Source organism: Apus apus, chromosome 3, assembly GCF_020740795.1.
Source record: "Apus apus isolate bApuApu2 chromosome 3, bApuApu2.pri.cur, whole genome shotgun sequence".
NCBI lineage: Eukaryota > Metazoa > Chordata > Aves > Apodiformes > Apodidae > Apus > Apus apus.
The window spans coordinates 103,437,052-103,463,558 of record NC_067284.1 but is presented as its reverse complement, the minus strand read 5'-3'; the positions used below and the strand labels follow the sequence as shown (position 1 = coordinate 103,463,558).

The window sequence follows — 26,507 nt, the reverse complement described above, 5'->3', positions numbered from 1 at the left end:
TGTCCCCTCCCCCTGCGTCACAGCCACCTCTTCTCGCCCAGGTCTGTGTGGAGAAGCTGCTACCGCTCAGCTCCTTCGCCAGTGCCTTCCACCAGGCCACCTACAACAAGCAGCCCATGTACCGCAAGGCCATCTACGAGGTGCTGCAGGTGAGCGGTGGGGGGGTACACTGGCTGCCAGTGACACCAGCTGCAGCACGGCATGCTGCGGGCGGATGCTTGTCTGTGGGGTGACACTTGTCTGCTGGGTGGCACCAGCTGGGGATGGCACCAGCTGTGCTATGGCACAGTACAGCACCGGCTGCAGGGTATCGCTGTCTGGGGGTGCTACTGGCTGCGGGTGACGCTGACTGTGGGTGTCACCAGCTGTGGGATGGCACCGGTCCCCCAGCACCAGAAGGCTGGGAGGACGTGGGCAGCTGACCCCCTACCCCTCCAGGATCAGACCCTCCTGCACCCAGCAGTGTCCTGAGGCACACATGGTGTCTACTAAAAGGGGTGGTGGGGTCTCAAGAGACTTCCTGAGGAGGTCTGGGGGGGTCTTGGGAACTCTCTGAGGAGGTTTCGGGGGTCCCTGAGGATCTCTCATTCCTGTGGGGTGTCTGCTGGGGGGAGGTTGCAGTCTCTGAGGTGTTGTGGATGATGGGGGGTCCTGCCTTTCTGGGGGTCTCTGGGCAGTGCTGAAGGACATTGGGGGACCCCTGGGTGGATGGGTGACAGCTGGGCCCCCCGACAGGTGGCCAGCAGCAGAGCGGGGAAGATCTTCCCGGCATGTCCCGAGAACGACGAGACCGACACCTCCAAGGTGGTGGAGATCCAGAACAAGCAGATGATCGAATGGGCCCTGGGGGGCTTCCAGCCCTCCGGCCCCAAGGGCCTGGAGCCCCCCGAAGGTGAGGGGTGAGGGAGAGGGACCCCCGTCATGACCTTGGCAAGTGTCACCCAACCATCCATGCCAGTATTGCTGAGGTGGCAGGGGCAGGAGGGCTTGCAAGGTCCTGCAGGATGGCAGGTCACTCTGTGGTGTGTGGGACTGCCAGGACACCCCGGATGGGACCACCCAGGTGGGACCCCAGAGATAAGACCCCACTGATGGGACACCCCTGACAGGACTCCCACTAAGGACACCCTTGTGATGGGACCCTGTTGGTGGGCCCCCCCCTAACGAGACACTGCTGATAGGACCCCATAGATTTTTGACCCCACTGATGGGTCACCCCAGATGGGACCCCAGTGGTGGGACCCCCCCTGGCAGGACCCTGCTGAGGGGACCCCAACTGATGGGACCCTGTTGATGTGGGACCCCATGGATGAGACCCTAGAGATGTGCCCCTGCTGATGGGCCCCCACCACTGTGGCCCCTCCTGACGCCCCCCCCTGCAGAGGAGCGCAACCCCTACAAAGAAGTTTACACGGAGATGTGGGTCGAGCCCGAAGCAGCCGCCTACGCACCACCACCCCCCGCCAAAAAACCCCGGAAAAGCACAACGGAGAAGCCCAAGGTCAAGGAGATCATCGACGAACGCACCCGAGGTACCCCAGGGGGGAGAGCCCCTCACCACCCCCAGCATCCACAGGGGGGTTGTGTGGCCATCACCCTGCCAGGGAGGCCTGGGGGAGCACCAAGCCCACCGTGGAGGCTGCTGTGGGCCAGGTCCCTTCCTCCAGCCATCACCCTGGGGAGGTCCTCCCAGGGGTCACCTCCCTGATACCCCCTCTCTCCTTTTCCCCCCCCCAACTAGAGCGGCTGGTTTATGAGGTCCGGCAGAAATGCAGGAACATCGAGGGTGAGTGCGGGGTGATGGGGACACGTCCTGCCCCGCCAGGGTGGGAGTCATGCACCCCTGGCTGTGGAGCTGAGGGGCAGGGGGGGCTCAAGGTGGGGAGCATTTGTCCCATCCTGCAGCCTGGCAGCTGTGACAGTGATGGGGACCCCTGGGACACTGCCTGGGGCTAGGGAGGGCTGATGGGGGGTGGGGAGAGGGTAACAGTGGGACCCCTGTCCTTGTGTCCCTGGGATTGGTCCCTATCACACCTGGGGTGGCTGTCCCCAGGGGTGCTGGCATTTTGGGGCTGCAGGGCAAAGCTGGTGGGAGCCAGACCTGGAGGGAGCATTTTCTGAGGGGTGGCAGGACCCAGACCATGTGGTGGGGTGTGAGGTGTGAGCATTTGCTGGGTGCAGCAGGATGTGGCTCAGGGTTAGGCTCACCCCAGTGCAGGATGCTGGAATGCCACAGGGGCAGGGCAGACCCTACAGGTGACCTGTCCCCTCCTGCCCTCCCACCTCCTCTCCAGACATCTGCATTTCCTGCGGGAGCCTCAACGTGACCCTGGAGCACCCTCTCTTCATCGGGGGAATGTGCCAAAACTGCAAGGTGCAGCAGGGGGGGCAGCCCTGACACCATCCTGGGGTGCCCAGCCTTGCGGTTGGCATCCCCGTTCTGGCATTGCCAGCATCTCTGTCATAGCATTCCTGGTATCCCCATCATCCTTGTCCCAGCATCCCTATCCTGGCATCCCTGGCCCAGCATCACCATCCCAGCATCACCAGGATCTCTATGCCCGGATCCCCATCCTGGGATCCCTGTCCTGGCATCCCTAGTGTCCCTGATATCCATGGCATTGCCATCCTGGCATCCCTGTCCCAGCATCCCTGGCATCCCCCCATCCCAGCATCGACATCGCAGCATTGCCGGGATCTCTGTCCCGACATCCCTAATATCCATGGCATCCCCATCCTGGCGTCGCCAGCATTCTCATTCCTGGCATCCCTATTCCCAGCATCCCCGTCCCAACATCCCCATCCCAGCATGCCTAATGTCCCTGTGGCACTGACATGGCTTCCCCTCTCCAGAACTGCTTCCTGGAGTGCGCGTACCAGTACGACGACGACGGGTACCAGTCCTACTGCACCATCTGCTGCGGCGGCCGTGAGGTGCTCATGTGTGGCAACAACAACTGCTGCAGGTCTGGGCCTGGGAGGGCAGGGGTGGCACAGCCCTGCCATGGGGCTCAGGGAGGGTCAGGGATGCCACAGACCTGCCATGGGACTGGGAGGTCTTGGGGATGCCACAGTCCTGGTGTGGAGCGTTCATGCTGCTGCCATGATCCTGGTGCGGGGCTGGGGAAGTGTTGGTGGTGCCACAGTAACACCGTGGGCTTTCAGTGATGCATGGGCCCTGGTGTGGGGCTAGGAGGTGTCAGTGGTGCCACAGTTCCCAGTGGGGGCCTGGCAGGTTTTGAGGATGCCAGTCCTGATGTGAAGTTTTGGTGATGCTATGGTCCTGGTGTGGGGCTGGGAGGTGTCAGTGGTTTCATGATCCTGCCGTGGGGTTTTGGTGATGCCATGGTCCCAGCATAGGGCTGGGGCATTTGACTGGGACTGGTACCACTTGGGGTGGTGCCACAAGTCCTGCTGTAGGATTTTGGTGATAATCCAGTCCTGGCATGAGGCTGGGGAGGTTTTGGTGATGCCCTGACTGTGGTGTGGGGCTGGGAGGTGTTGGTGACACCAAGCTCCTGCCATGGGGCTGGGGTGTTCTGGGGACACCACAGTCTTGGTATGGGACTGCAAGGTTTTTGGTGGTGCCATAGTCCTGTCATGAAGCTGGGGAGGTTTTGGTTATGTCTTGTCCCTGGTGTGGGGCTGGGGTGTTCTGGGGACACCACAGTCTTGGTATGGGACTGCGAGGTTTTTGGTGGTGCCATAGTCCTGTCATGAAGCTGGGGAGGTTTTGGTTATGTCTTGTCCCTGGTGTGGGGCTGGGAGGTTTTGGTGGTATCACGGTCCCAGTGTGGCATTTTGGTGATGCTCCAGTCCTGGTGTGGGAGTTGGGAGATGCCCCCTAGTGTGGGGCTGGACATTCTGGTGATGCCCTGGTCCTGCTGTGGGGCTGGGGAGGTTTTTGTGATGTCCTGGCTGTGGGTCTTCATGTAGGGCAGGGGAGGTTTGGGCAGTGGAGCAGGGCCTAGTGTGAGGTGGCTGGTCCCAGAGTGGGGCTGTGGGCCCTGCAGGGGCCCATCCCCCCATACCCTTCCCTGTGCCCCCCAACCTGTCCCAGTTTCCCCCCCAACCCATTTCTGTGGCCCCCCAACAAACCTGTCCATGTCCTCAGACCTGTCCTGTGCCCCCCCTGACCTGTCCTCATATTCTCCAACCCTTCCCCAGCCCTCCCTGACCTGTTTCCCTAATCCATCCTTGTTCCCCAATCCATCCTGTTCCCCCACCCCAACCCATCCCCATGCCCCACCCCCGCCAGGACACCACCCTTATGCCCCCCACCCTTCCCCCTGGACACCATTCTTGTGGCCCTCAACCCATTCCTGTGCCGTCCCTGGCCCGTCCCCATGTCTCCTCCATGACCTGTCCCTGTGACCCCCATACTGTGCCACCAACCCACCCCCATGCCCCCCTGGCCTGTGACTGTTCCCCTCAGGTGTTTCTGCGTGGAGTGTGTGGATCTGCTGGTGGGCCCGGGGGCAGCAGCAGCAGCCATCAAGGAGGACCCCTGGAACTGCTACATGTGCGGGCAGCGGGGGCTGCAGGGGCTGCTGCGCCGCCGCGACGACTGGCCTGCCCGCCTCCAGATGTTCTTTGCCAACAACCACGACCAGGAGTTCGTGAGTCACACACAGCCCCCGGGACACCCCTTGGGACCCTCCTGGCCCTACCAACCCCCGCTGCCCCCTCCTGACCCCCAGGATCCCCCACTGATCCTTGGGACCCTCCTGACTCCTGCAACTCTCTGCTGACCCCCATGAGAACTGCTGACCCCTGCAACCCCACCCAACCTCTGGGACCCCTGCTGAACCCCAGGACCCTGCTGCCCACCATGTCCCTACTGCCCCATGTCACCCCTCCCCACTGACCCCCTACATCCTCGCTGCCCCCTGTGTCCCCCATACCCTCCCTTCTGTTGCCTCTCAGGTCCCTCCTTCCCACTGCCCCATGTACTCCCTCCACACGTCCCCCCATGTCTCCACTGCCCCCATTCCCCCTGACACCCCCCTCCCCCTTAGGACCCCCCAAAGGTGTACCCCCCAGTGCCGGCCGAGAAGAGGAAGCCCATCCGGGTGCTCTCGCTCTTCGATGGCATTGCCACAGGTGGGTGGGGGTCCCTTGCCCAGCCACCCCACCAGGACCCTCCCTGAGGGCAGGGGTGGGGACACGTGTTCAGGACCAGTGTTGGGGGCAGGAGGGAGTGGAGCAAGCAGCCTGTGCCCCCCAACTGCCTGGCCTTGGGGTGGGGGCTGGCAGTCAGATCTGGGTGGGCTGCAGGATTCCCTGGCCAGGTGGGGAAGGGCAGAGGAGGGAGATGTGGGGCTGGGTGGGCCCAAGGCGGGGGGGTCCATCACCCACCTGCCCACTTCTGCCTCACTCCTTGCAGACCTGATGGTGTGGAAGGACCTGGGTGGGTTGTGGGGGGTTCCCAGTGGTTGAGAGGCACAGCAGGGGCAGGGGGGGCCCAAGGAGGTCTACTGCCCACCTCCCCACTCCCACCTTGCTCCTCACAGGCCTGCTGGCCTGCAGAAGGACCTGGGTAGGTTGTGTAGGATCCCTGCTTTTGGGGGGAATGGCAGGGGGATGAGGAGTCTGGGGCATCCCAGGGGTGGGTCTCTCACCACCATGTCCACCCCGGTGTGTCCGTGCAGGCCTGCTGGTACTGAAGGACCTGGGCATCCAGGTTGACCGGTACATCGCCTCGGAGGTGTGTGAGGACTCCATCACCGTGGGCATGGTGCGACACCAGGGCAAGATCATGTACGTCGGCGACGTCCGCAACGTCACCCAGAAACATGTACGTCCCCTAGAGCCACCCTGCTGTCCCCCATATGGGTCTGATCCCTCGTCCATCCTCCCCAACACTTTCAGCTGCACCAGCACAGTCTTGCTGTCCCACTAGGGACCACAGCCACCATCTTCCCCTACCCTGAGCTGTCCCTCAAGCCAGTGGCAGCGTCTGTTCCACCAGGATCCCTCCCTCTTTGCAGATACAGGAGTGGGGACCCTTTGACCTGGTGATCGGAGGCAGCCCCTGCAATGACCTCTCCATTGTCAACCCAGCCAGGAAAGGACTCTATGGTGAGTGCCCCCTGTGCCAGGCTGGGCCTGGACCCTGGACCCTGTCCCCGTCCCCTCGGTGCTGACCCTGGCCCCTCCCACCCAGAGGGCACTGGGCGACTCTTCTTCGAGTTCTACCGCCTACTCCATGAGGCCCGGCCCAAGGAAGGTGACGACCGGCCCTTCTTCTGGCTCTTTGAGAACGTGGTGGCCATGGGGGTGAGCGACAAGAGGGACATCTCCCGCTTCCTGGAGGTGAGTGCCAGGGTGGGAGGGTCACCAGGGAGTGGTGGGGTCCAGGTTGATAGTGGGGTCCTGGTGGGCAGTGGGGTACTAGCAGGGTTTCAGAACTCAGTGGGGTCCCAACAATGATGGGGTCCCAATGGGCGATGGGATCCCAGCACAGGTGGGGGGATCTCAGCATCCATGGTGTGGTCCCAGTTGGCAGAGGGGTCCTGGTGGGTGGGTGTGTCCTAGCACAGATGGGTGGGGTCCAGGTAACAGTGCAGTCCCAGGAATTCTGGGGTCCCAGTGGATGATGGCATCCCACTGGGTGGTAGGATCCCAGCACAGGTGGTGGGTCCAGGTGATGGTGGGGGGTTCTGGTGGGCAGCAGGGTTGCAGCAGGTGATGGAATCCTGGTGCAGGTGGTGGGATCCAGGTGATGGTGTGGCCCCAGTGATGATGGTGTCCCCAGTGGATGGCTGGTGGGGCCTTAGCTTGGGTGGGTGTGCCCCAGTTGGTGGGGGGGGTCCTGCCTCCTCCATGCCCCCCTGACTCCTCTGCCCTCTCTCCAGTCCAACCCGGTCATGATCGATGCCAAAGAAGTCTCCGCCGCGCACCGGGCACGGTACTTCTGGGGGAACCTTCCCGGGATGAACAGGTTGGTGATGGGGCCCCAGAACTGAGCCCTGCTCCCAGCACTGAGCCCCCCGTCTGCCCTGCACGGCAGCACAATCCTTGGCACCAGGAGGGGCTGTGGGAAGGGCCGACCCCCAGGTCCCCCCTGTGCCCAGATGTGTCTCTGGGGGGGATCCCAGTGGGGGTAGGGCAGGTTCACTGGGCTGACAGCACACCCGGTGCAGTGGTACCCATGGAGGAGGATGGTTCTGTCCCTGCTGCCTCTCCTTGGTGGGGTGACATGGAGCTGGCCCCCATGTCCCTCCCGGGTGGGGCCATGGGGTTGGGGTGCCATTGCCTGCCGCAGCCCCCCAAAACAGCTTCTCCCCCAAAAAAACCCCTCAGCTGGAGAGCTGCCCTGCCGGCGTGGGGATGTGGCACTGCCACCCCATGCCCACCCTGTCACCCTCCCCCAGGCCACTCGCCTCCACCGTCAACGATAAGCTGGAGCTGCAGGAGTGCCTGGAGCACGGCAGGATAGCCAAGGTCAGCCAGGGGGACGGGGGGACACGGCATGGCCAAGGCAGTGGTGGGGACAGCATGACTGGGGATGGCACAGCCAAGGGGTTGGTGGTGACACCAGAGGGAGCGATGGAGACTTGGCATAGCCAAGGGGACATGGCACCACCATGGGGGATGGTGCAGTCATGGCTGAGGGGGCAGTGGGGACAAAGCATGGCCAGGGGGACATGGCACGACTGAGGTGGCAGTGGGGACATGGCTGAGGGGACAGTGGCAGACATAGTATAGCCAAAGAGGTGGTGGGGACACAGCTGGGGGACAATGGGGACATGGCTGAGGGGACGGATGGCATGGCTGAGAGGGCAGTGGGGTCCCACAGCTGTCTCCAGCTGTCCCAGCCCCCTTGGACTGCAGGGGAGGGGTTCCATGAGGGTAGTGACACCCCCTAGGATGGGCGTCTCAGCTTTGGCACTGGGCAGCTGCCCTGGGGTCCCCTCTTCCCCAGCGTGACCATCCCGTGTCCCCTTGCAGTTCAGCAAAGTGCGGACCATCACCACGCGCTCCAACTCCATCAAGCAGGGCAAGGACCAGCACTTCCCCGTCTTCATGAACGAGAAGGAGGACATTTTGTGGTGCACGGAGATGGAGAGGTACCTGCTGGGGTCCCTCCGGTACACCCTCCCCATCCCCCTACCCTCATTGTCCCCCTTGTCACCTACTCCCCCCCCCCCGCAGGGTCTTTGGCTTCCCGGTGCATTACACGGATGTGTCCAACATGAGCCGCCTGGCCCGGCAGAGGCTGCTCGGCAGGTCCTGGAGCGTCCCCGTCATCCGCCACCTCTTCGCTCCCCTGAAGGAATATTTTGCCTGCGTTTAAAAAAAGAGAGAGAAAAAAAAATTTCGTCAAAAAACCCACAAAAAAAAACCAACAAAAAAAAAACATACAATAAAGAAAAAGGGACGGGGGACAAAGGAACTGGTGCCACACGGAGGGAGCGAGTCGGAAACAAAAAGAGCCCATCCACGCCTGAGAGAAGGGAAAGGAAAACAAAAAAAGAAAAAAGAAGAGAAGGAAAAAAAAACAACCAACAAAGAGAGCTGGAATGAGAGCAGAGTCAGCACCCAAAGAGAGACGGGACTTGGCAGCCCGGCGGGAACCCGGCACACGTCTCCCCGAGCGCAAGGGTTCGGTGTCCTCTCCTGAAAACCCAATGTGCAGCTTTTAGCCTATTTAAACAAAAAGAAAACAAAACAACAAAAACCCCAAACACACACACACACACAAAAACAAAACAAAACACGAAATGACAAAAGAAAAAAAACACCAAAAAAAGAAAGAAAACAAACAAACAAACAAAAAACCAAACACAAGCAATTTTAATTTTTTCTATTTTTAATTTTATTTTACTTTTTTTTTAAGCGGGGGGAGGTGTGTGTAACCTTTTTAATTCCCCTGCTCTCCCCTGGCTGGGTTTTCCTGTTGGTTTGGTTCCTGCTTCTTGGGGTTGTGGGTGAGCCCTGTGCCCCCCACCACCCCACCCCCCCGCCTTCTGCAGGAGGGGACCCGGCAGCAGCGGCCGATCCCAGCCAGGGAAGTTGGGGAAGAAATCACAAAAAAAAAAAAAATACACCAAAAAAAAAGAAAAAGAAAAAAAATACAACAAAACAAAAAATCCACCCAAACCCCGTGCCGAGCTGGCAGGGGGGGGACCTGCTGCCCTCGCTCTTTTTTTCCACCAGCACCGTGAGCCGGAGCGGAGCCGCCGGCGGGGGAGCCAAGCCCACCCCCCCACAACACACCCACTACCCACCTTTTCTACAGTATTTTTGGGTGCCTACCACACGGGAAACCTTGAAGAAAGCAACTCCTAGAAACCGCTGTTACCTCTTGTTTACAGTTTATATATATATATATGTGCTAGCTCAGAGCTGCAGAGATACCTGTATCACGGTACTGTGACTACTGTACAACCTGATTCACATGGTGCTGACCACGGCAGGGCGAGCCGGGACGGCAGCTTCCACGGTGCCTTACGTGTGCCGGGCCTTGCCGAGCGGAGCGGCGCGGGAGGGGGCCGGGAAGCAGCGTCTCCCCCCCAAGCCCCCCCCCAGCCCCACTCATGCAATAACCTTTTTTTTTTTTTTTTTCTGTCCTAAAGAAAAACACAAAAAAAAAAAAAGGGTAAAAAAAAATCCACAAAAGGACGCGCTCTCTCTCTCTCTCTCTCTCTCTGTCCCTCCCTTGGTGACACGGTGATGGCCACCCTGGACGCGCACAAACGTACTGGTGCTTTTCTGCGTACGTGGCGTCCCCGGTGCTGGTTGTGCGTGTGTGTGTGTCCCCCTTTTTCCAGTGCCATCCCGGTGGTCTGCCCATGTGCCGGGGCAACGGGTGCTGTGGGCGGTGGCTCTTGCCTGAAGCTGCTGCAGTGCCGCCATGGCAGGGCAGGGAGAGGGTGGGTGCTGGAGTGGTGCTGGATTGCTGTTGGATTCATGTTGGTTTGGCGTTGGCGTGGGTGCTGGAGCGGTGCCGGAGCAGGTGCTGGCACGGTTGCCGGGGTGGTGCCGGACTGATGCTGGAATGGTTGCCAGAACCAGTGCCTGAGTGGTGCTGGAGCAGTTGTTGCCAGAGCAGTGCCGGTGCGGTGCTGGCGTAGCGCGGGAGCGGTGCCGGAGTGGTGCTGGTGCGGTTGGGTGCTGGCACAGTGCCGGCAGGCTTCTGGCTGAGGGTCCCTGGCCCCTGGTGCTACACCCACGGGGCCAGGCTGGTTTGGTGATGAACCAGGATGGGGCCCTGGTGCCACCAGGGGTGCCTCGTGCTAGGGAGGTGGCCTCAGAACCCCTTGCCAGGGCAATGGGGACACTGCGGTGGAGACTGTGATGCAGGCAGGGTGCTGGCATTGCGGTGGATGGTGCTACTCGTCTGGCAGCTTTGGGTACCGCAGTGGGTCCGGCTTGGTGCTGGGGCATTGCCCCACGTCCCCGGTGTCCCACCGGGGTGGCTGGACTGGTGCTACGGCGTGGGGGCCAGGGGCTCCTGAGGGGTCTCTGGCCCCGTCGCCGGCTCTTCTCTAACTGTGAAAGGTGCTGGGGCTGGCAGGTGCTGGCAGCTCGGTGCTGGGTGCTGGTCAATGGCAGCGAGCTGCGCCGGTGACCCCAGGGGCAAGAGGTGCTGGGACCGATGGTGGTGGTGGGAGGGTCCCCACCCCGCGTGGTGCTACCAGGGGTCCAGAGGCCCCTCTGTCGGTGCGGGGAGCTGAGGCGAGGGGCACATGGCCCCTGTAGCCTAGAGGTGCTGAGCTGCAGCTTCAGGCTCCAGCTTGTTCCTGGGGCCAGATCCTCTGTGCCCATGTGGGGCTGGGGGCCCAGCAGGGGGCTGCGGTGCTGGGTGTGGGTGCTGCAGGGTCCTGCAGCTCTGGCGTCCTGCAGCTCTGGCAGCAGCTCCTGCACAGCCCTGCAGCATGGCATGGGAGCCTTGCACGGCTCTGCAGCACCGGCTGCGAGTGCTGCATGGCCCTGCTGCAGGGTTTGGGGGTCCTAGTGAACCCCCCATGTGACAATGGCCTGCCACAGCCCTGGACTGGGGGGTCCCAGTGGACCCTGCTATGCCATGCCAATCCACTGTGGTGTTGGCACATCCTATGTGGCTCCTGCACCCGCTCTGGGCGCCCACAGTTGGGATGCCCAAGCCACTGCTGGATCTGATGCCAGAGCTGGTGCTGGATCTGAGGCTAGAGCCAGTGTTGGAGCTGGTGCTGGATCTGAGGCTGGAGCCAGTGCTGGAGCTGGTGGTGGAGCTGATGCAGATCTGGTGCCAGATCCGAGGCTGGATCCAATGCCAGACCTGATGCCAGATCCAGTGCCAGATCTGATGCCAGATCTGAGGCTGGAGCTGGAGCCAGACCTGATGCCAGATCCAGTGCCAGATCTGAGGCTGGAGCTGGAGCCAGATCTGATGCTGGATCTGATGCTGGAGCAGATGCTGGATCTGATGCCAAATCCAGTACTGGATCTGATGCCAGATCTGATGCCGGATCCAATGCTGGATCTGATGCCGGATCTGATGCCAGATCTGATGCCGGATCCAATACTGGATCTGATGCCAGATCCGATGCTGGATCCGATGCCAAAGCCAGTGCTGGAGCTGATGCCATGGGGAAGCAGATTCCCATGGTGGCCCAACTGGAAGGTGCTGGGTGGTGCTGGGGCATGATGGCAGCTTCGTAGGGCCCGTGGAGCCGCCAGGGGAAACAAGTTCAGTTGTAACATACCCAATCCGAGAGCTTTTGTTAACCCAACCTGAGGAATATTGTTGCACAGCCCGAGGTCAACCAGTGATGATGACAACAACAAAAAGCCTATAAATTCCTTCCGATCCGCCGAGGGAGTAGGGGACAAACACGGTGCTAAAACATTTTATTAAAAATATATATTGTTAAATTAAGTCTGCTGTCTGGACAATGACTGTTTGTTTTGTTTTCTTGTAGTGGAGTTTCAAAGAGCACTATTATTTTACTCTTATATATTATTATTATAAAAAAAAAGAGAAAAAAAAAAGAAAAAAAAGAAAAAAAAAGGCATTTTAACTTTGTACTTGAAAACTAAACAAGAGATTTCATGTGTTTTAGCCTAGACATTGAAGTAGCTGACGCTTAACTATGTGTGGGGAATCATGTACTCATCCCGAGGGATAAAAGCGCGTCGTTCCGGTACCCTCCTCCCCCCGATTTGGCTCAGCCCTGCGCCCCACCGGCACCCCCAAAACAACAACAACAACAAAAAAACAACAACAACAAAAAAAAAACCACACACACAAAAAAAAGAAAAAAACAAACAAAAAAAAAAGCAACAAAAAAAACCCAACCCAAACCATTTTGGTTTACTATTCTCTCAGTTTGTTCCTTTCGTCTGTCGTTTTGTTTTCTTTTTTTTCCTTCTTTTCATTTTGTTGTTGTTGTTGTTGGTTTTGGTTTCTTTTGTCAGTTTGGTTTTTTTAGGGTCGCTTCTCTATTTATTGCCGCTGAGTACTGTGCATCCCACCCCCCGGCCCTCCCGGGGCCGCCGGCACTGTTGTACCTGTGTAAGTATTGCTCGTGACATTGCTGTTCTCAACTAATTAAAGGTCGATGCGTGCAGCAGATGTAGAAAGTCTGTCTCCGTTCTGCTTCCATCCCATCCTCCTTTCCTTTTTTATTTTTCTTTTGTTTTGGTTTTTTTTTTCTTTGTTTTGGTTTTTTTCCCTTGGTGCCCAGAAGAGTTATAATACAGACAAGCTCCTTTCTAATGTACTTGTGCTGGAGAACACTTGAATAAATGTACTGTTTTGTGCAGATAAAAAGAAAAAAAAGAAAAAAAAAACAAAGAAAAAAAGGAAAAAAAAAGAGGAAAAAAAAAAACACAAAAAAAAAACCAACCCAAACTAACCTGCCTGAGGTTCTGTGCTCTGTGGGGTTGGGAGGGTCTAGGTGATGGTGGGGTTCTGGTGGGCACTTGGGAGTGAGTAGATGGTGAGTTACCGGTGGGCAGAGGGGTCCTGGTGGGCAGTGGGGTCCCAGCAGTGATGAGGTTCTAGTGGTGATGAGGTCCCAATGGGTGGTGGGATCCCAGGATGGGTAGTGTGGTCCAGGTAGTGGTGGGGTCTCAAGTGGGCAGAGGGGTCCTGGTGGGTGGGTGGTGGGGTCCCAGCATGGCTTGGATGGGTTTGAATGGGTGGTGGGGTTCAGGGGACAATGAGGTTCTGGCTGTTGCTGGGATCCCAGCAGGTTAATGGGTGGTGGGATCTGTGCATGGATGGTGGTCCCAGGCAATGGTGGGGTCCTGGTGGGCACTTGGGTCCCAGCAGGTGATGAGGTTCTGGTTTGCAGAGAGGTGCTAAAGCAGATGGTGGGATCCCACTGGGTGGTGAAGTCCAGGCCATGGTGGAGTCCTGGTGATGGTGGAGTTCCAGTGTTGGGTGTGGGGGTGTAGAGCCCCCAGCAAATTGGGACTCACGTTTCTGCCCCATGAGCCGTGGGTCAGGAAAGTGCCCTGTGCAGCCCCTGCCTCAGTTTCCCCTTGAGCTGGACAACACCAAGTCACAAGTCCTGGGGATCCTCCCAGTCCCAACGCCAGACCCCCAGGTTGCGGGGTGGGGGGCAGTCTTGAGTGACAGAGCCTAGGAGAGGAGCTGAGGGGTCTGGACCCCAGGGACAAGGAGAGCTCCCACCCCCACAGTCCTGCCTCTGGGCTGGGGCAACAACAGGTGTCCACATGGGCTGGGGGGAAAGGGATGGGGGGAGGCAGCCCTGGGGAGAACCTGGTGGATGACAAATGGGAACATGAGCCAGCACTGTGCGCTGGCAGCCCAGAAACCAGCCACATCCAGAGCTGCATCCCCAGCAGCGTGACCAGCAGGGCCAGGAGCGGATTGTTCCCCTCTGCTCTGCTCTGCTGAGACCCCCCTGCAGTGCTGGGGTCCTCAACACAATCAGGACATGGAGCTGTTGGCGCCACAGTCTAAAGGAGTTCACAGAGATGGTGTGAGGGCTGGAGCAGCTCTGCTCTGGAGACAGGCTGAGAGAGTTGGGGTTGTTCAGCCTGGAGAAGAGAAGGCTCCAGGGAGACCTTAGAGCACCTTCCAGGACCTGAAGGGGCTACAGGAAAGCTGGGGAGGGACTTTTGACAAGGGCAGGGAGTGATGGGATGAGGGGGAATGGTTTCAAGCTGCAAGAGGGGAGATTGAGATGAGATCTGAGGAGGAAATTCTTTGCTGTGAGGGTGGTGAGACACTGGCCCAGGTTGCCCAGAGCAGCTGTGGCTGCCCCATCCCTGGCAGTGTTGAAGGCCAGGTTGGGAGGTGTCCCTACCCATGCAGGGCATGGGACTCAGTGGCCTTTGAAGGTCCCTTCCCACCCAAACCTGAAACCCCGATGACCAGCTCTGCAGGACCAGTCCCTGCTCCAAGGCAGAGCTGACTGTGACCTCTCAGGGACAAAGGGAACATCCTGCCCCTGGCAGTCAGAGCCCTGGCTGTTATTGGGCTGTACTGGGCATTACTGGGTGATACTGGGCTGTGCTGGGCACCACTGGGCTGTACTGGGACACTGGTGGGTGTCACTGGGCACTACTGGGTGTTACTGGGCAGTGCTGAGAGCACCTTATGGGGCTGTCATGGACGGCCATGGGGAGTGTGATGGTATGAGGGGTGTCGGAGGGTTCCACCGCGGGGAATGGGGGGTTGTTGCAGGGGGGGTTACCACGGGGAGGAAACGGGTGGTCGGGAGGGGCTATGGGTTGGCCATGGGGGCCCATGGGGAGATGCGAAGGGTCCAGGGAGGCCATGAGAGCCATGCGAAGGTGCAGGAGGCGCCATGGGGGTAGCGCCGGGGTGCAGGGGCGCCATGGGGGCAGTGCCGGGGCCGGGGGTCACCCGGGGCCCCCGCCCGCCTTTGTGCCCGCTCCCGTCGCCACGGCAACGCGCGGGCAGGTGGCGCCCGCTGGGCGGGGTCCCCGGCGCCGGCCCCGCCCCCTCGCCCGTCAGACAGGCCGCGCGCAGCGCACCTTGATGGGAGCGCCCGGCCCCGCCCCCAGAGGGGATCTGGGACAGTCATTGGCCAGAGCTGCGGCAGACCCCGCCCCTAGCGGGGAAAGATGGGCGTCGATTGGTCGAGGGGACCTGCAGGCTCCGCCTCCTCGGCCTCTCAGGTTTGTGTGAGAAGCGATCGCGGGCGGGGAGCGCGGCGGGCGCAGCCGGAGCGGGAGCGGGAGCGGGCGCGGAGCGGGAGCGGAGCGGGAGGTACTGGGGGGCCGGGCTGGGCTGGGGTGGGACGGGGGATGGGACGGGACGGGTTGGGACGTTCCCGCACCGGCGGAACCTGACTTGTCGCGACCGTATCGTGACGGGTGGGACAATCGCGACAGGTGCATGTATCGCGACAGGCAGAGGCATCGCGACAGGCGATGGCTCTCTCCCCGCACCTCGTGGGGTATCGCAGGGCAGAACCTTTCTGCCTGCATCCCACCGTCTACGTCCGGCGAGTCACCTGTCGCGACAGGGCGATGGTGTTGCGACAGCGCGAGGGACTCCCCTAGGCGGGGTGTGGCGGCGGGGTTCGTCCGTCCCCCCGCTCCCGCCCGAGCGGGCCCGTCTCCCTCGTCGTCGCCGTGTCGCGATCGGGTGCGGAGCAGCAGGTGCACGAGGCGGCTGGGGCAGTGCGGGGCGGCCGGGGCGCGGGGTGCAGGGGTGGCGGAGGCGGGCGGGGGTCCCGCCGGGCCCGGCCCATTGTTCCGCGGGGGCTCCCGGGCGGCCCCGCCCCGGCTCGGAGCATCCTTTGTGCTGGGCGGCACCGGGGCTTTGTCTGCGGGGCCACCCCGGGCTGGGGGGGGGGGGCTGGACCCTCCCGCGCCCCGGCCACACTCACCGAGGTCCCCCGCGTCCGCCCCTCGCCCCGCCGACCCCACTGCGTCCTGCACAGCCCCCCCCGCACCAGGGGCGACACCCCGGCCACCCCCCCAGCGGCTCCGGTCTGTGCCCGGAGAACCCCCAGCCCTGGGCCGGGCACCGCCAGCGCTGGCAGCGCCCCGCGGGCTGGGTTCCCACCGCCCCGCCGGCCTGCCGCAGTGCCGGTGTCCGCACCCGCCGGCACAGCCCGGTGACCAGGGCCCCGGCACGGGGCTGGGGGGTCCCGCTGTGCACCCGTTACCTCTCGGCGGTGGCATCGCGCCCCACGATGGCTCGGGCGTGGCCGTGCCCCTGCTGAGGTGCCCGCAGCCACCGGCATGGGCCACTCAGCACCCCCCCAGCACCCCAAGGGTGGCTCTGCCAGAGCATCCCAGAACCCCTGGGTCGGGGTCCCCCATCACCACAGGGCAGCCCCATCCCTCACGGGGTGGTGGCTCAGTCACCCTGGCTCTGGTGCAGGTGTTGGTGAGCCCCCGGCAGCTCCAGAGTGGGACCCTGTCCCCCAGCCTGGCTGTGCCCCACATAGAGCTGGGGAGAGGGCAGGACTGGGGGTGGACATTGCAGTCATCACCCCCAAGAGTCATCTCTGGGGTGGGGGGCGATATCCACGCCACAGTGTCCCATCTCCAGGGACAGGCAGCGGCTGTGGTTTGACAAAGGAGTGCCTGGGGTCTTCCCAGAGCAGATAAAAGCGGGGGGCAGCAGAGGGGCAGCAGGGGGCCGTGCACAGGCCTGGCCTCGCAGCACAATGCAGCTCCGTGCCGCAGCCTCACCAGCCCGGCACAAAGGCCAAGCAGCTGCCCCGTCACCGACAGGTGCCCCCCAGCCAGCCCCCACCAGGGCAGGGGTCCCTTTGTCCTCCCAGGGTCACAGCTGTCCCCACACCCCCCAGCTGGGGGTCAGCAGAGCAGCCGGCAGGTCCTGGGGGGCTGCCAGCCCCCCCGGGATGGCTGTGCTGCTTTGTGTACCGGGAGCTGCCACCGCAGCCCCCCCACCCCCAGGGATCTGTGCCATGGGAGGGTTTGGTTGCAGTGGGGGGCCAGGCAGGGGTGTCACCAGGACGGTTGCAGCCCCCCTGTCACTGACACTGGGGTTCTCTGGAACCTGTTGTCCGGCACAAACCTCCCACCTCAGTGACCAGCCTCTGGTGCTGGCTGTGCCACACAGACACAGGCTTGGGGGCCAGGGGTGCAGAGCCCTTGGGGGAGCTGGGGAGGAACTGGGAGGGCCCAGGTGGGCAGCCTGGGCCTGGCACAGGGACTGGTGTGATGTCTGGAGCGGTAGCTGCTGGCACTGGGGAGAGGGATGCCGGGGAGGCATGGCTGTCATGGGGCTAAGGACAGGGGGTGGCCAGCTGGGTCCCCAAGGAGGGGGCAGAAAAGGAGGGCACACCAGGATGGTGGCAACTCCACGGTGGCCAGCACTATGGGCAGTTTGTGGAGCCACCAGCCCTGGGCTGTCCATGGGGTCCAGCTCACCACAGCCAGCATCACCGAGTGATGCCCTGTCCCTCTGCCAGTGCCAGGCTCATTCCATTCCATCCCCCCCACGACAGGGACCCTGTAGGGTTGGAACCCATCCGCCCGTCTGTGCCGGATCTCCGATCCAGCCGGGCTGCATCCGGCAGTGCCGTGCTGCCTGCACCGCCCCGGGGTGGGCTAGGGACCGCAAAACGGGCCAGGGGCTCCGGGGTGGGTCAAGCACCATCCCCGTGTGTGCCTCTGGGCACAGCAGGGTACAGCGTGTGCCATGTCCCCCATCCCACCTGTGTCGGGGGGCTCTGCCCGTGCAGCACCAGCGCCGCGGCACCGCTGGCAGCCCGCACAGGCTGCCCCCCCGCACGCTGCTGTGCTCCAGATCCGTCTGTCACAGCCGCCTGCCTTCCTCTCGGGGGGACGTGCGCCCCTCCCCGCCTCCCCCTGCACCCCCATTCCTTCACTCAGCCTATCTCTGCCCTGGGGCCTGGAGGGGCTGAGGGTGGGGGGCTCTGGTGGTCCCTCACCCCACCACAGCAGGTCTCTGGCTCCATCTGACTGGTCCTGCCATCGTGGAGTCGTGGGGCAGGAGCCAGCCTGGGAAGGGGTCCTGGTGCCCCCCAGCGCGGCTGTGGGGTGTGGTGGGCACAGCCCATCGCCCTCCCCTTGGCAGCTGCTCCTGCCCGCAGCGCTGGGAATGCTCAGCTGCTGTCAAGGCCCCGCCGGCCACCGTGGCTCTCCAGCAGGCCATTTTTTCACTGTGGCATCGCTGGAAGCATCCGCTGCCCCACGGCCCAGCGCTGGCACCAGTGCCACGGCGAGGCCAGCACGTGCCATCCCTGTCCAGGGGGTCTGGGGACACCGGGGTCAGGGTGTGCTGGGGCCCTGCTAGGTGCTGGTGCTGCTGTGGGCTCTGCCTTGTGGTCATGCTGGTGAGGCTGGGGGGTGCCCAGCTGCCTCCATGCCCTCAGGGGGTTCCTGGAGGGTCCTGGAGGGGGGGGGTCCAGCCCACCTCATGCTCCCAGGGTGGGATGTGCTACTGGTGTGCCAGTGCAGCCAGCACGTGCTGGCAGTGCCCAGCCGGATCAATGGGTTTGACCTTCAACTACATAACAAATTATTGATCGTGTCTGGGGACACCCCTCACTGCTGGGCAGGGGCAGGCGGCACTGGGGGCTCCAACAGAGCTGTCACCATGTGTCGCCCACCATGCCAGCCCTGGCCACCCTCCAGTGCATGGGGCTGGTGGGGTGGGGGTCTGGCAGCCCACCTTGGTGGCCAGCTCCAGGGTGCAGGTCTCCAAAGCAGTGGGGCAGGAGGCCAGCACCCGGGACACCCTGGGTGGGCAAAGGGGGTGGTCCTGGGGCTGATGCTTGCCCCCACAGCACCATGCTCGCCACGGCGGCCACCATGCGGATCCTGATCAAGGGGGGGAAGGTGGTGAATGATGACTGCACACTGGAGGCCGACGTCTACATCGAGAATGGCATCATCCAGCAAGTGGGGCGTGAGCTGATGATCCCTGGTGGCGCCAAGGTCATCGATGCCACCGCCAAGCTCGTCATCCCCGGTGGCATCGACACTAGCACCCACTTCCACCAGACCTTCATGAACGCCACTTGCGTGGATGACTTCTACCATGGCACCAAGGTATGGCCTGGCCCCACATACCCCTCTGCCTCCCAGCAGCCTGGCCCCCTGTTCCCGTCCATCGGGTCCCCTCCTTGTCAGCATCCCGCCTCGTCCCCGGCAGCGCTGGAGCTGCCTGGCTCCGGCACCACACACAGAGCAGCCATTGTGCTGCACTGGCAGCGCCAGCTGTGCCTGGCCCTGGTGTGCCCCTGAGCAGGGGGCTCAGCTCTGCCACCCCGCCTGCAGCAAGGGGCTTGGGGGGATGCCAAAGGGGTGTCCCAGGGGGCCGGTGCAGTGACTGTGGGCAACCCATGCCGTGCTGGCTGCCAAACCCCATCCCTGCCGGCACGCCAGGCTGGCCGGTAAAGGAGCTTTGGGGATTAGCTGGGCTGGGTGAGCCAAGGACACTGGCAGTGCCCGTCCTGCTGCCCACGCCTGCTGTGGCAGGGGGGCTCCCTGGACCCCCCAGAGCAGCCAGTGCTGGCCACCCCCATCCTGCACCAGGGGGCTTCAGGAAGAGTGGCCCCCAGCACCCCAAATGCAGTGGTCGGTGCTGGAGGGGGTGTCAGTGTCAGGTGGGCAGCAGGATGGGGCTCTCCAGATGTGCTGTGTGCCCAGATGTGCTGCCACTACCAGGCCAAGGCACTGCAGCTGCACCCCAGGGCAATGTGGGGTGTCCCTGATGGTGACGGAGGCAGTGGGCAACGCTATGCCCCAAGTGTGGCTGTGCCAGCCTGGTGGCCCAAGGATCAGCCCAGCAGGATTAGTGCAGCACTGGGTGGGGGGAGGGGGAGAAAATCCTGTCACCCCCCCCCACTAGTGTCCCCCGTAACCTGCAGGCAGCCCTGGTGGGGGGGACAACGATGGTGATCGGCCACGTCCTGCCAGACAAGGAGACCTCACTGCTGGAAGCCTACGAGAAGTGTCGTGGCTTGGCTGACCCCAAGGTCTGCTGTGACTATGCCCTGCACATGGGCGTCACTTGGTGGGCACCCAAGGTGAGTCTGGCCACTGCAGCATGGCTCCAGCCACCCCCTGCTGTGGCTTCTGCCACCGCCAGGATGGCTTAGAGCAGCCCTCAGCACTGCTCTGGACACACCCAAGATGGCTCTGGCCACCCCCTGGCACCACTCTAGGCACTACAGCATGGCTCTGGCCACCCTGGCACAGCTCTGGCCACCCCGGCACAGCTCTGGCCACCATGGTACAGCTCTGGCCACCCCCCACATGACTCCAACCATGCCGAGGACAGTTCTGGCCACTCCTGGCATGGCTCCGGCACTGGGAGCAGCTGCTGCCACTGGGTCTAATTCCCAGCCCTGCTGATCCCATTAGCCGCTCGGTGGGGTGTGCTGAGCCCCCCACCCGCCTCTGGAGCTGTCTTGATCCAGGCTCAGCGGGTCAGGGGATCCTCATGGGGCAGGAGGACCCCCATAGTGTGGAGCTGTGGATGGGGAAGTGCTTGCTACTCCATGGAGGATACTGGGGTTCTCAGGCATGGTGGTCACAGCTTGGGGGTACTCCATCCTGCAGCATAACCCCAGTGGGCTCTGGCCTCTCTTGGTGCCCAGACCCCCATCTCCATGGATGCTGACCCTGGACCCCCATCTCCATGGGCACTGGCCCCTATCAGTGCCTGGACCCCCATCCCCATGGGCACTAGCTCCAGACCGGTCTCCATAGGTGCTGGACCACTCAGAACGTGGAACCCCAGCCCCATGGGTGCTGACGCTGGACCCCTGTCCCCATGGGCACGGGCTGTGGTGTACCCTGTGTCCCACCCAGAGCTGGGGATGGATGGGGACAGAGTGGGTGCCCTCCAGGGTGCCCCCCAGCACGAACACACCAGAGATCCAAACCTGGGCAAGCCAAAATCCCCCAGCACCTGCCACTCCCCACATCCCCTCATGGCACCCACATGAATCCCACATCCCATGTTCCCAAGTGCGGCTCCCTGCCCCGTGGTGGGGTCCCCATGTCCTGACCCCCCCATGGTGGTGCAGGTGAAGGTGGAGATGGAGACACTGGTGCGGGAGAAGGGGGTGAACTCCTTCCAGATGTTCATGACCTACAAGGACCTCTACATGCTGCGGGACAGTGAGCTCTACCAGGTCTTCCGGGCTTGCCGTGACTTCGGGGCCATAGCCCGGGTCCACGCTGAGAACGGCGAACTGGTGGCTGAGGTGAGCAACAGGGACCTGGGCCACCCTACTCCCCCCATGTCACTCCATCACCCTGATACCCACCCCCCCAAAATTCCCCTAGGGAGCCAAGGAGGCTTTGGACCTGGGCATCACTGGCCCAGAGGGCATCGAGATCAGCCGGCCAGAGGAGGTAGGTGATAACTTGATGGTGTCCCTAGATGACAGGTGGGATGTCCCAGAGCATCCCACTGTCACCAGGAGGTCTCACCAATGGCTTCTCTCCACAGCTGGAAGCTGAAGCCACCCACCGTGTCATCACCATTGCCAACAGGGTAAGGTGCCAAATCTTAAGGGTGGGCACCCTAGTTCTGTGGGGGCTCCTCTCGCCCCCCATGGAGCTGGAGCAGCCCAGGGGACAGTGACACTGATCCCCCCCAATCTCCACAGACCCATTGCCCCGTCTACCTGGTGAATGTCTCCAGCATGTCTGCAGGGGACGTCATTGCTGCTGCCAAGATGCAGGGTGAGTGGCTTGGGTGAGCACCTGTGGGAGTGGGCACCCCGCCCTGCCCCATGGGGGGCAGGATGGGGGATGTCACATGGGTTTGGGAACACAGACATGGGGCACACAGTGATGGGGACATGTGGGGAAAGGGGATATGGATGGATGTGGACACATGCACAGACATGGGGACACTTGCAGGGACATGGGCACATGTGGGGACACAGCCACACACTGATGTGATGTGTGGATAAACAGGACATGGATGGACACAGACACACACAGAGGGACTGTGGGCACCAGGAAGGTGATGGGCACGTGCAGGGCCATGTCACCTGCAGAGGCATGGACACGTGTGGCACGGGGAGCTGCAGGACTGTGGCCATGCTGGGACACGTGGGCTCTTGCCCAGACAGGGATGCAGCTGGGAACAGACACAGGAACACACATGTGCCCTCACACACGTGTGCACACATATGACCACGGTGCTGGCACCCAGCTGGGGGCACACAGAGCAATAGCCCCCCCAGCCCCATGCAGAGCGCAGGTGTGCGCCCTCCCTGGCCGTGCCCCTCCACCACACCTGTGTCTCTCCTGGCAGGGAAGGTGGTCTATGGCGAGACCACCACGGCGCACGCCACGCTCACCGGCCTGCACTACTACCACCAGGACTGGTTCCACGCTGCCGCCTTCGTCACCGTGCCACCGCTGCGCCTCGACACCAACACCTCCGCCTACCTCATGAGCCTGCTGGCCAAGTGAGGGACCCCCAGCAACCCCTGCCCCTCTCCACCACACCCCCCCAGGCCCAGCACCCCCTCCCGAGCTTGCTGGAGCAATCCAGGCATTGTCCAGTGTCACAAGGTGTCACCGTCACCCCAGCACCAGGCTGGGCACCCCACGCCATGGGCACTCCACTGTGTGGGTGCTGAGCTCCCTGGGCACCCCACAGCAGGAGTACCCCATTCCCTGGGTACCCCACTCCCCAAGCACCCCAATTCCCTGGGGCTGAGCTCCCTGGGCACCCCACTGTGTGTGCCCCATTTCTTGTGTGCTGAGCTCCCCAGGCACCCCGCTCCCAAGTCATTGAGTTCCCTTGGCACCCCACTGCTCCCTGGGCAACCCCTCCCTAGGCTCCCTTATCCCTGGGCACTGACCTCCCCATGCATCCCTGTTCCCTGAGCCCCCCAGTGTCAGCCACGCCATGGCCACCACTGTCGCCTCCTCCTACAGTGACACACTGGCAGTGGTGGCCTCAGACCACCGTCCCTTCAGCACCAAGCAGAAGGCCATGGGCCGAGAGGACTTCACCAAGATCCCCCACGGTGTCAGCGGGGTGCAGGACCGCATGAGCGTCATTTGGGAGCGTGGTGTGGTATGGGGGGGCCTGGCTTTGGTTGGGGGGGGGGCTTCCAGCTTTGCAGGGGGTCTCTAGCTTTGGGGGATAGGGGGCCCTTTCCCAGCTCCCACAGGACAGGGTTTGCCCCCTCCAGCGTGCATCCCACCAGAGGGCATAGCACTCTCCTGCCCCCAGGCATTAGGGATGGGCTGGAGGGCTGGGGGGCAGGGAGAGGGGGCAGGACCCTGCACATCCTCACTGCCCCACCCCGGCTCTGGTGGCAGGTGGGGGGGAAGATGGATGAAAACCGGTTCGTGGCTGTCACCAGCTCCAACGCTGCCAAGCTCCACAACCTGTACCCCCGCAAGGGCCGCATCGTCCCTGGCGCTGATGCCGATGTCGTTGTCTGGGACCCCGAGGCCACCAAGTAGGTGCAGCTGGTGGTGGCAGGGGGGGGGTCCCCATGACCCCTCAGCACCTACTCACCACCCTGTCCCATTCCACCACCACCACCCAGGACCATCTCAGCCAGCACCCAGGTGCAGGGTGGGGACATCAACCTGTACGAGAACATGCGGTGCCATGGGGTGCCTCTGGTGACCATCAGCCGTGGGCGGGTGGTCTATGAGAACGGGGTCTTCATGTGTGCTGAGGGCACAGGGCAGTTCTGCCCCCTCCGCTCCTTCCCTGACACGGTCTACAAGAAGCTGGTGCAGCGGGAGAAGGTAAGCTGGGGGGGAGGTGAGGAAGGCTGTGCCTGTGCCATGCCATGGCTTGGGGCCAGTGGACCCAGAACGGGTGGGAGGTGACACCCGTGGGAGTCCCAGTGGTGTGGGACACGAGGCAGAGTGGGACATGAGGCAGGCCTCCCCACCAGCCCTCTCCCATGTGCTGCTGGCACATGGGGTTTGGTGTCTGGTGGTCCCACTGTGGTGATCCTGAAATGTGGCCAAGGTGCCAGGGCTGTCCCCAGTTCTACCCTTTGCTTGGTCCCCCCCCTGCACCCTCCCAGGGCAGTCCCTCATAGTGGTAGTGGGGGGACCCCCTGTGCCCTCCTGCCCAACAATGGGGGGGCTGCCCATTGCCATTGCTCCCAGAGAAAGGGCCAGCCAGGGGGTCCCAACGCTCTCAGGGGGGCTGGGGGCTCATGCCCAGTGCCGGGGGGTCCAGCTTGGGGGTAACAGGGCAGGGACCACCCTGAACTTGCCCCACCCATACCTTATTGCTGGGGGAGGGGTTCAGCTTGGCATTGCCAGAGGTTAGGGGCTGCGCTTCCCAGGTCATCCACTCAGCCCCTGTCATGGCACCAGCACTGGCAGCATCTGCTCCCGAGCCTCAGACCCCTCCCCACAGCACATCCCCCTGCCCAGCCACAGCCCCCTGCCCACAGCACAGCCCCATCCCAACTCCACAGCCCCCTCCCCAACCTCACCCTCGCCATGCTGCAGGACCCCCAATGTTGCAAGCCCCTCCACACATCACAAGCCTCATCCTCAGCCTCATCCCCTCCCACACCATAGACCTCTCCCCAGCTGCAGCGCCCCCCCTGACGCTACAGCCCCCTTCCCCCCCACACACCATGCCACACCCCCCTCTCTCACTGTACTCCCATCCTCACACTGCAGGCCCCCCCCAGTCCCCATCCTTCCCTCACCCACCCAGCTGACCCACACCCCGCTGTAAGGCACTGGCACCCCTGGCCCCACAGGGCACCCAGTGTCCCCTCTGCTGCACCCTCCCACCGAGTGCCCCCCCTGCCCAGGCCAATGCTCTCTCTTTGCTTTCCCCCCGGGCCCCCAGCAGCGCTGGAAGCTGCGGGGGGTGGATCGCAGCCCCTACCTGGGGGACGTGGCCGCCGTGGTGCACACCGGCAAAAAGGAGACGGGGACGCCTCTGGCCGACACCCCCACCCGGCCGGCCACACGCCACGGGGGCATGAGGGACCTGCACGAGTCCAGCTTCAGCCTCTCCGGTAAGAGCGGGGGGCCTGGCAGCCTCTGGTTCTGCCCCAGCCCCCCCAGCGCTCGCCGGTGCTGGCTGGGTGCTCACCACCCCAAAGTGTCCCTTCACCCTCCCAGGGTGTCCCTTTCACCACCCTAAAGTGTCCTCATCACTGCCCCAGAGTGTCCCCACTGCCTCCCAAAAGTGTCCCCATCACCACCCCAGGGTGTCCCTATTGCCACCCCAAAGTTTCCCCATTGCTGCTCCGAAGTGCCGTCACCACCACCCCGTGGTGTCCCCCCCACACCCCAGTGCTCCTGCAGCAGGGCAGGGGCACCTGCCCACTGCCAACTGTCCACCACGACCAACTCACCGCTGGCCAACTCGCCAGCCTGGGGAGCAGTGGAGCAGCAGGTCTGGGCACGGTGCTGGTGCCACCAGGGTGCGGGTGTCCCTGTGGTGAGCCAGCGGTGTGGAAGCGTCCAGTGGCGACTCAGCGGTGGGCAGTTGCCAATGCACAATTGTTCCTTCCCACTCCCCTCCAGCCCTCATCCATCCCTCCATGCACTGGGGTCCATGGCCAGGGGGTCCGTGCCGGGGGTGCCAGGGCAGGGCTGTGTCCTGCTCCCGTGGCTGCGGTGCTCACTCCTGTCCCTTGTCTCTCTGTCCCCCTGTCAGGCTCTCAGATCGATGATCACGTCCCGAAGCGAGCGTCGGCCCGGATCCTCGCCCCCCCCGGGGGCCGGTCGAGCGGCATTTGGTAGCGCCGGGGTCCCGTCCCCCAACTGAGGACCAGGCGCCGGCCCCGCGCCATGTCCCCCCCCTCGGGGACCCCCGAAGGCCCCCGGCCCATCCACAGGGCCACAGCGGCAGCCGGGAGCAGTGTGTGGGGGCCGGGGGGCCGCGGCCGGCCAGGGGGTGGTGGGGACGGGGTGGGGGGGAACGTGGCTCCCCCCCCCGGCCCTTTTCTGTTTGCACGTTGGGTTTGGGTCCGTGGAGTTTTGACTTGTTTGTGCATCCCGTGGAAATGCTCTGAGTGGTTCGTGTCACTAGTGAGGGGGGGCGCAGGGACGCCTCCCGGCCCCCCGCCCCCGGCTGACCCCCACCCTGATTCCCACCCCTGACCCCCCACCATGACCTCCCCAGCGTCACGGCATGCACACCGCTGCACATGCATGCACACACATGTGCATCCCTCCGTGCATGGTGCCAGCAGGCTCCTCACTGCCACGCGTGTTCACACGTGTGTGTCACACCATGTATATGGCCTTGGTGAGATGTTCATGGCACATGTGTGCACATGTGTGTGCATCCCTCCATGCACAATGCTGGCAGGATCATCGCTGCCACACCTGTGCACACACATGTGTCACACTGTGCATGGTCTCAGATATTCATGGCGCACACATGTGCACATGTGATCTCCTTTACACACGTGTGTGCACACATGGCCCCGCCCCTCTGTGCACAATGTGCCAGGACCCCCCCTCACCCCTCCCCACATCCCCTGCTGGGGAGCCTGAGGCAGTGGGTGGGGGTCCAAGTGCGTGTGCCCCCCTAGAGCAGGGGCTCCGTTCCCCCAGTGGTGCTCCCCCCTCCTCGATCCTGTCCC

At 62.8% G+C, this 26,507-nt stretch overlaps 2 protein-coding genes across 5 annotated transcripts in view; both read left to right on the top strand.

The window, feature by feature from the left end:
• DNMT3A (DNA methyltransferase 3 alpha) overlaps window positions 1–11,886 on the top strand; it is a 35,031-nt gene extending 23,145 nt beyond the window's left edge. The window contains exons 9-23 of the mRNA XM_051615671.1: window positions 42–149; window positions 736–892; window positions 1,383–1,532; window positions 1,742–1,786; window positions 2,295–2,374; window positions 2,854–2,966; window positions 4,436–4,619; window positions 5,019–5,103; window positions 5,652–5,797; window positions 5,991–6,081; window positions 6,167–6,315; window positions 6,858–6,943; window positions 7,377–7,446; window positions 7,954–8,072; window positions 8,158–11,886. Coding sequence (XP_051471631.1) covers window positions 42–149; window positions 736–892; window positions 1,383–1,532; window positions 1,742–1,786; window positions 2,295–2,374; window positions 2,854–2,966; window positions 4,436–4,619; window positions 5,019–5,103; window positions 5,652–5,797; window positions 5,991–6,081; window positions 6,167–6,315; window positions 6,858–6,943; window positions 7,377–7,446; window positions 7,954–8,072; window positions 8,158–8,299 — 1,725 coding nt within the window. The 3' untranslated portion in view covers window positions 8,300–11,886. The remainder of the gene's footprint in view (window positions 1–41; window positions 150–735; window positions 893–1,382; window positions 1,533–1,741; window positions 1,787–2,294; window positions 2,375–2,853; window positions 2,967–4,435; window positions 4,620–5,018; window positions 5,104–5,651; window positions 5,798–5,990; window positions 6,082–6,166; window positions 6,316–6,857; window positions 6,944–7,376; window positions 7,447–7,953; window positions 8,073–8,157) is intronic.
• A 3,276-nt stretch (window positions 11,887–15,162) lies between these two features.
• DPYSL5 (dihydropyrimidinase like 5) lies at window positions 15,163–25,684 on the top strand. Of its 4 annotated transcripts, none has more exons than XM_051615692.1 (13): window positions 15,163–15,196; window positions 18,723–18,987; window positions 19,809–19,967; window positions 20,973–21,152; window positions 21,235–21,303; window positions 21,401–21,445; window positions 21,561–21,636; window positions 22,217–22,373; window positions 22,849–22,990; window positions 23,239–23,381; window positions 23,472–23,679; window positions 24,755–24,926; window positions 25,574–25,682. In XM_051615692.1, exons 2-13 carry the CDS (start codon window positions 18,727–18,729, stop codon window positions 25,657–25,659), a joined length of 1,698 nt encoding a protein of 565 aa, XP_051471652.1. In that variant the 5' UTR covers window positions 15,163–15,196; window positions 18,723–18,726; the 3' UTR covers window positions 25,660–25,682. The 4 variants fall into 4 exon arrangements, with proteins under 4 accessions (XP_051471652.1, XP_051471653.1, XP_051471651.1 ...); XM_051615693.1 differs by lacking the exon at window positions 15,163–15,196 and adding an exon at window positions 15,573–15,591 and having other exon boundaries at window positions 24,758–24,926; XM_051615691.1 differs by lacking the exon at window positions 15,163–15,196 and adding an exon at window positions 15,573–15,591.
• The last annotated feature ends 823 nt before the right edge of the window (window positions 25,685–26,507 follow it).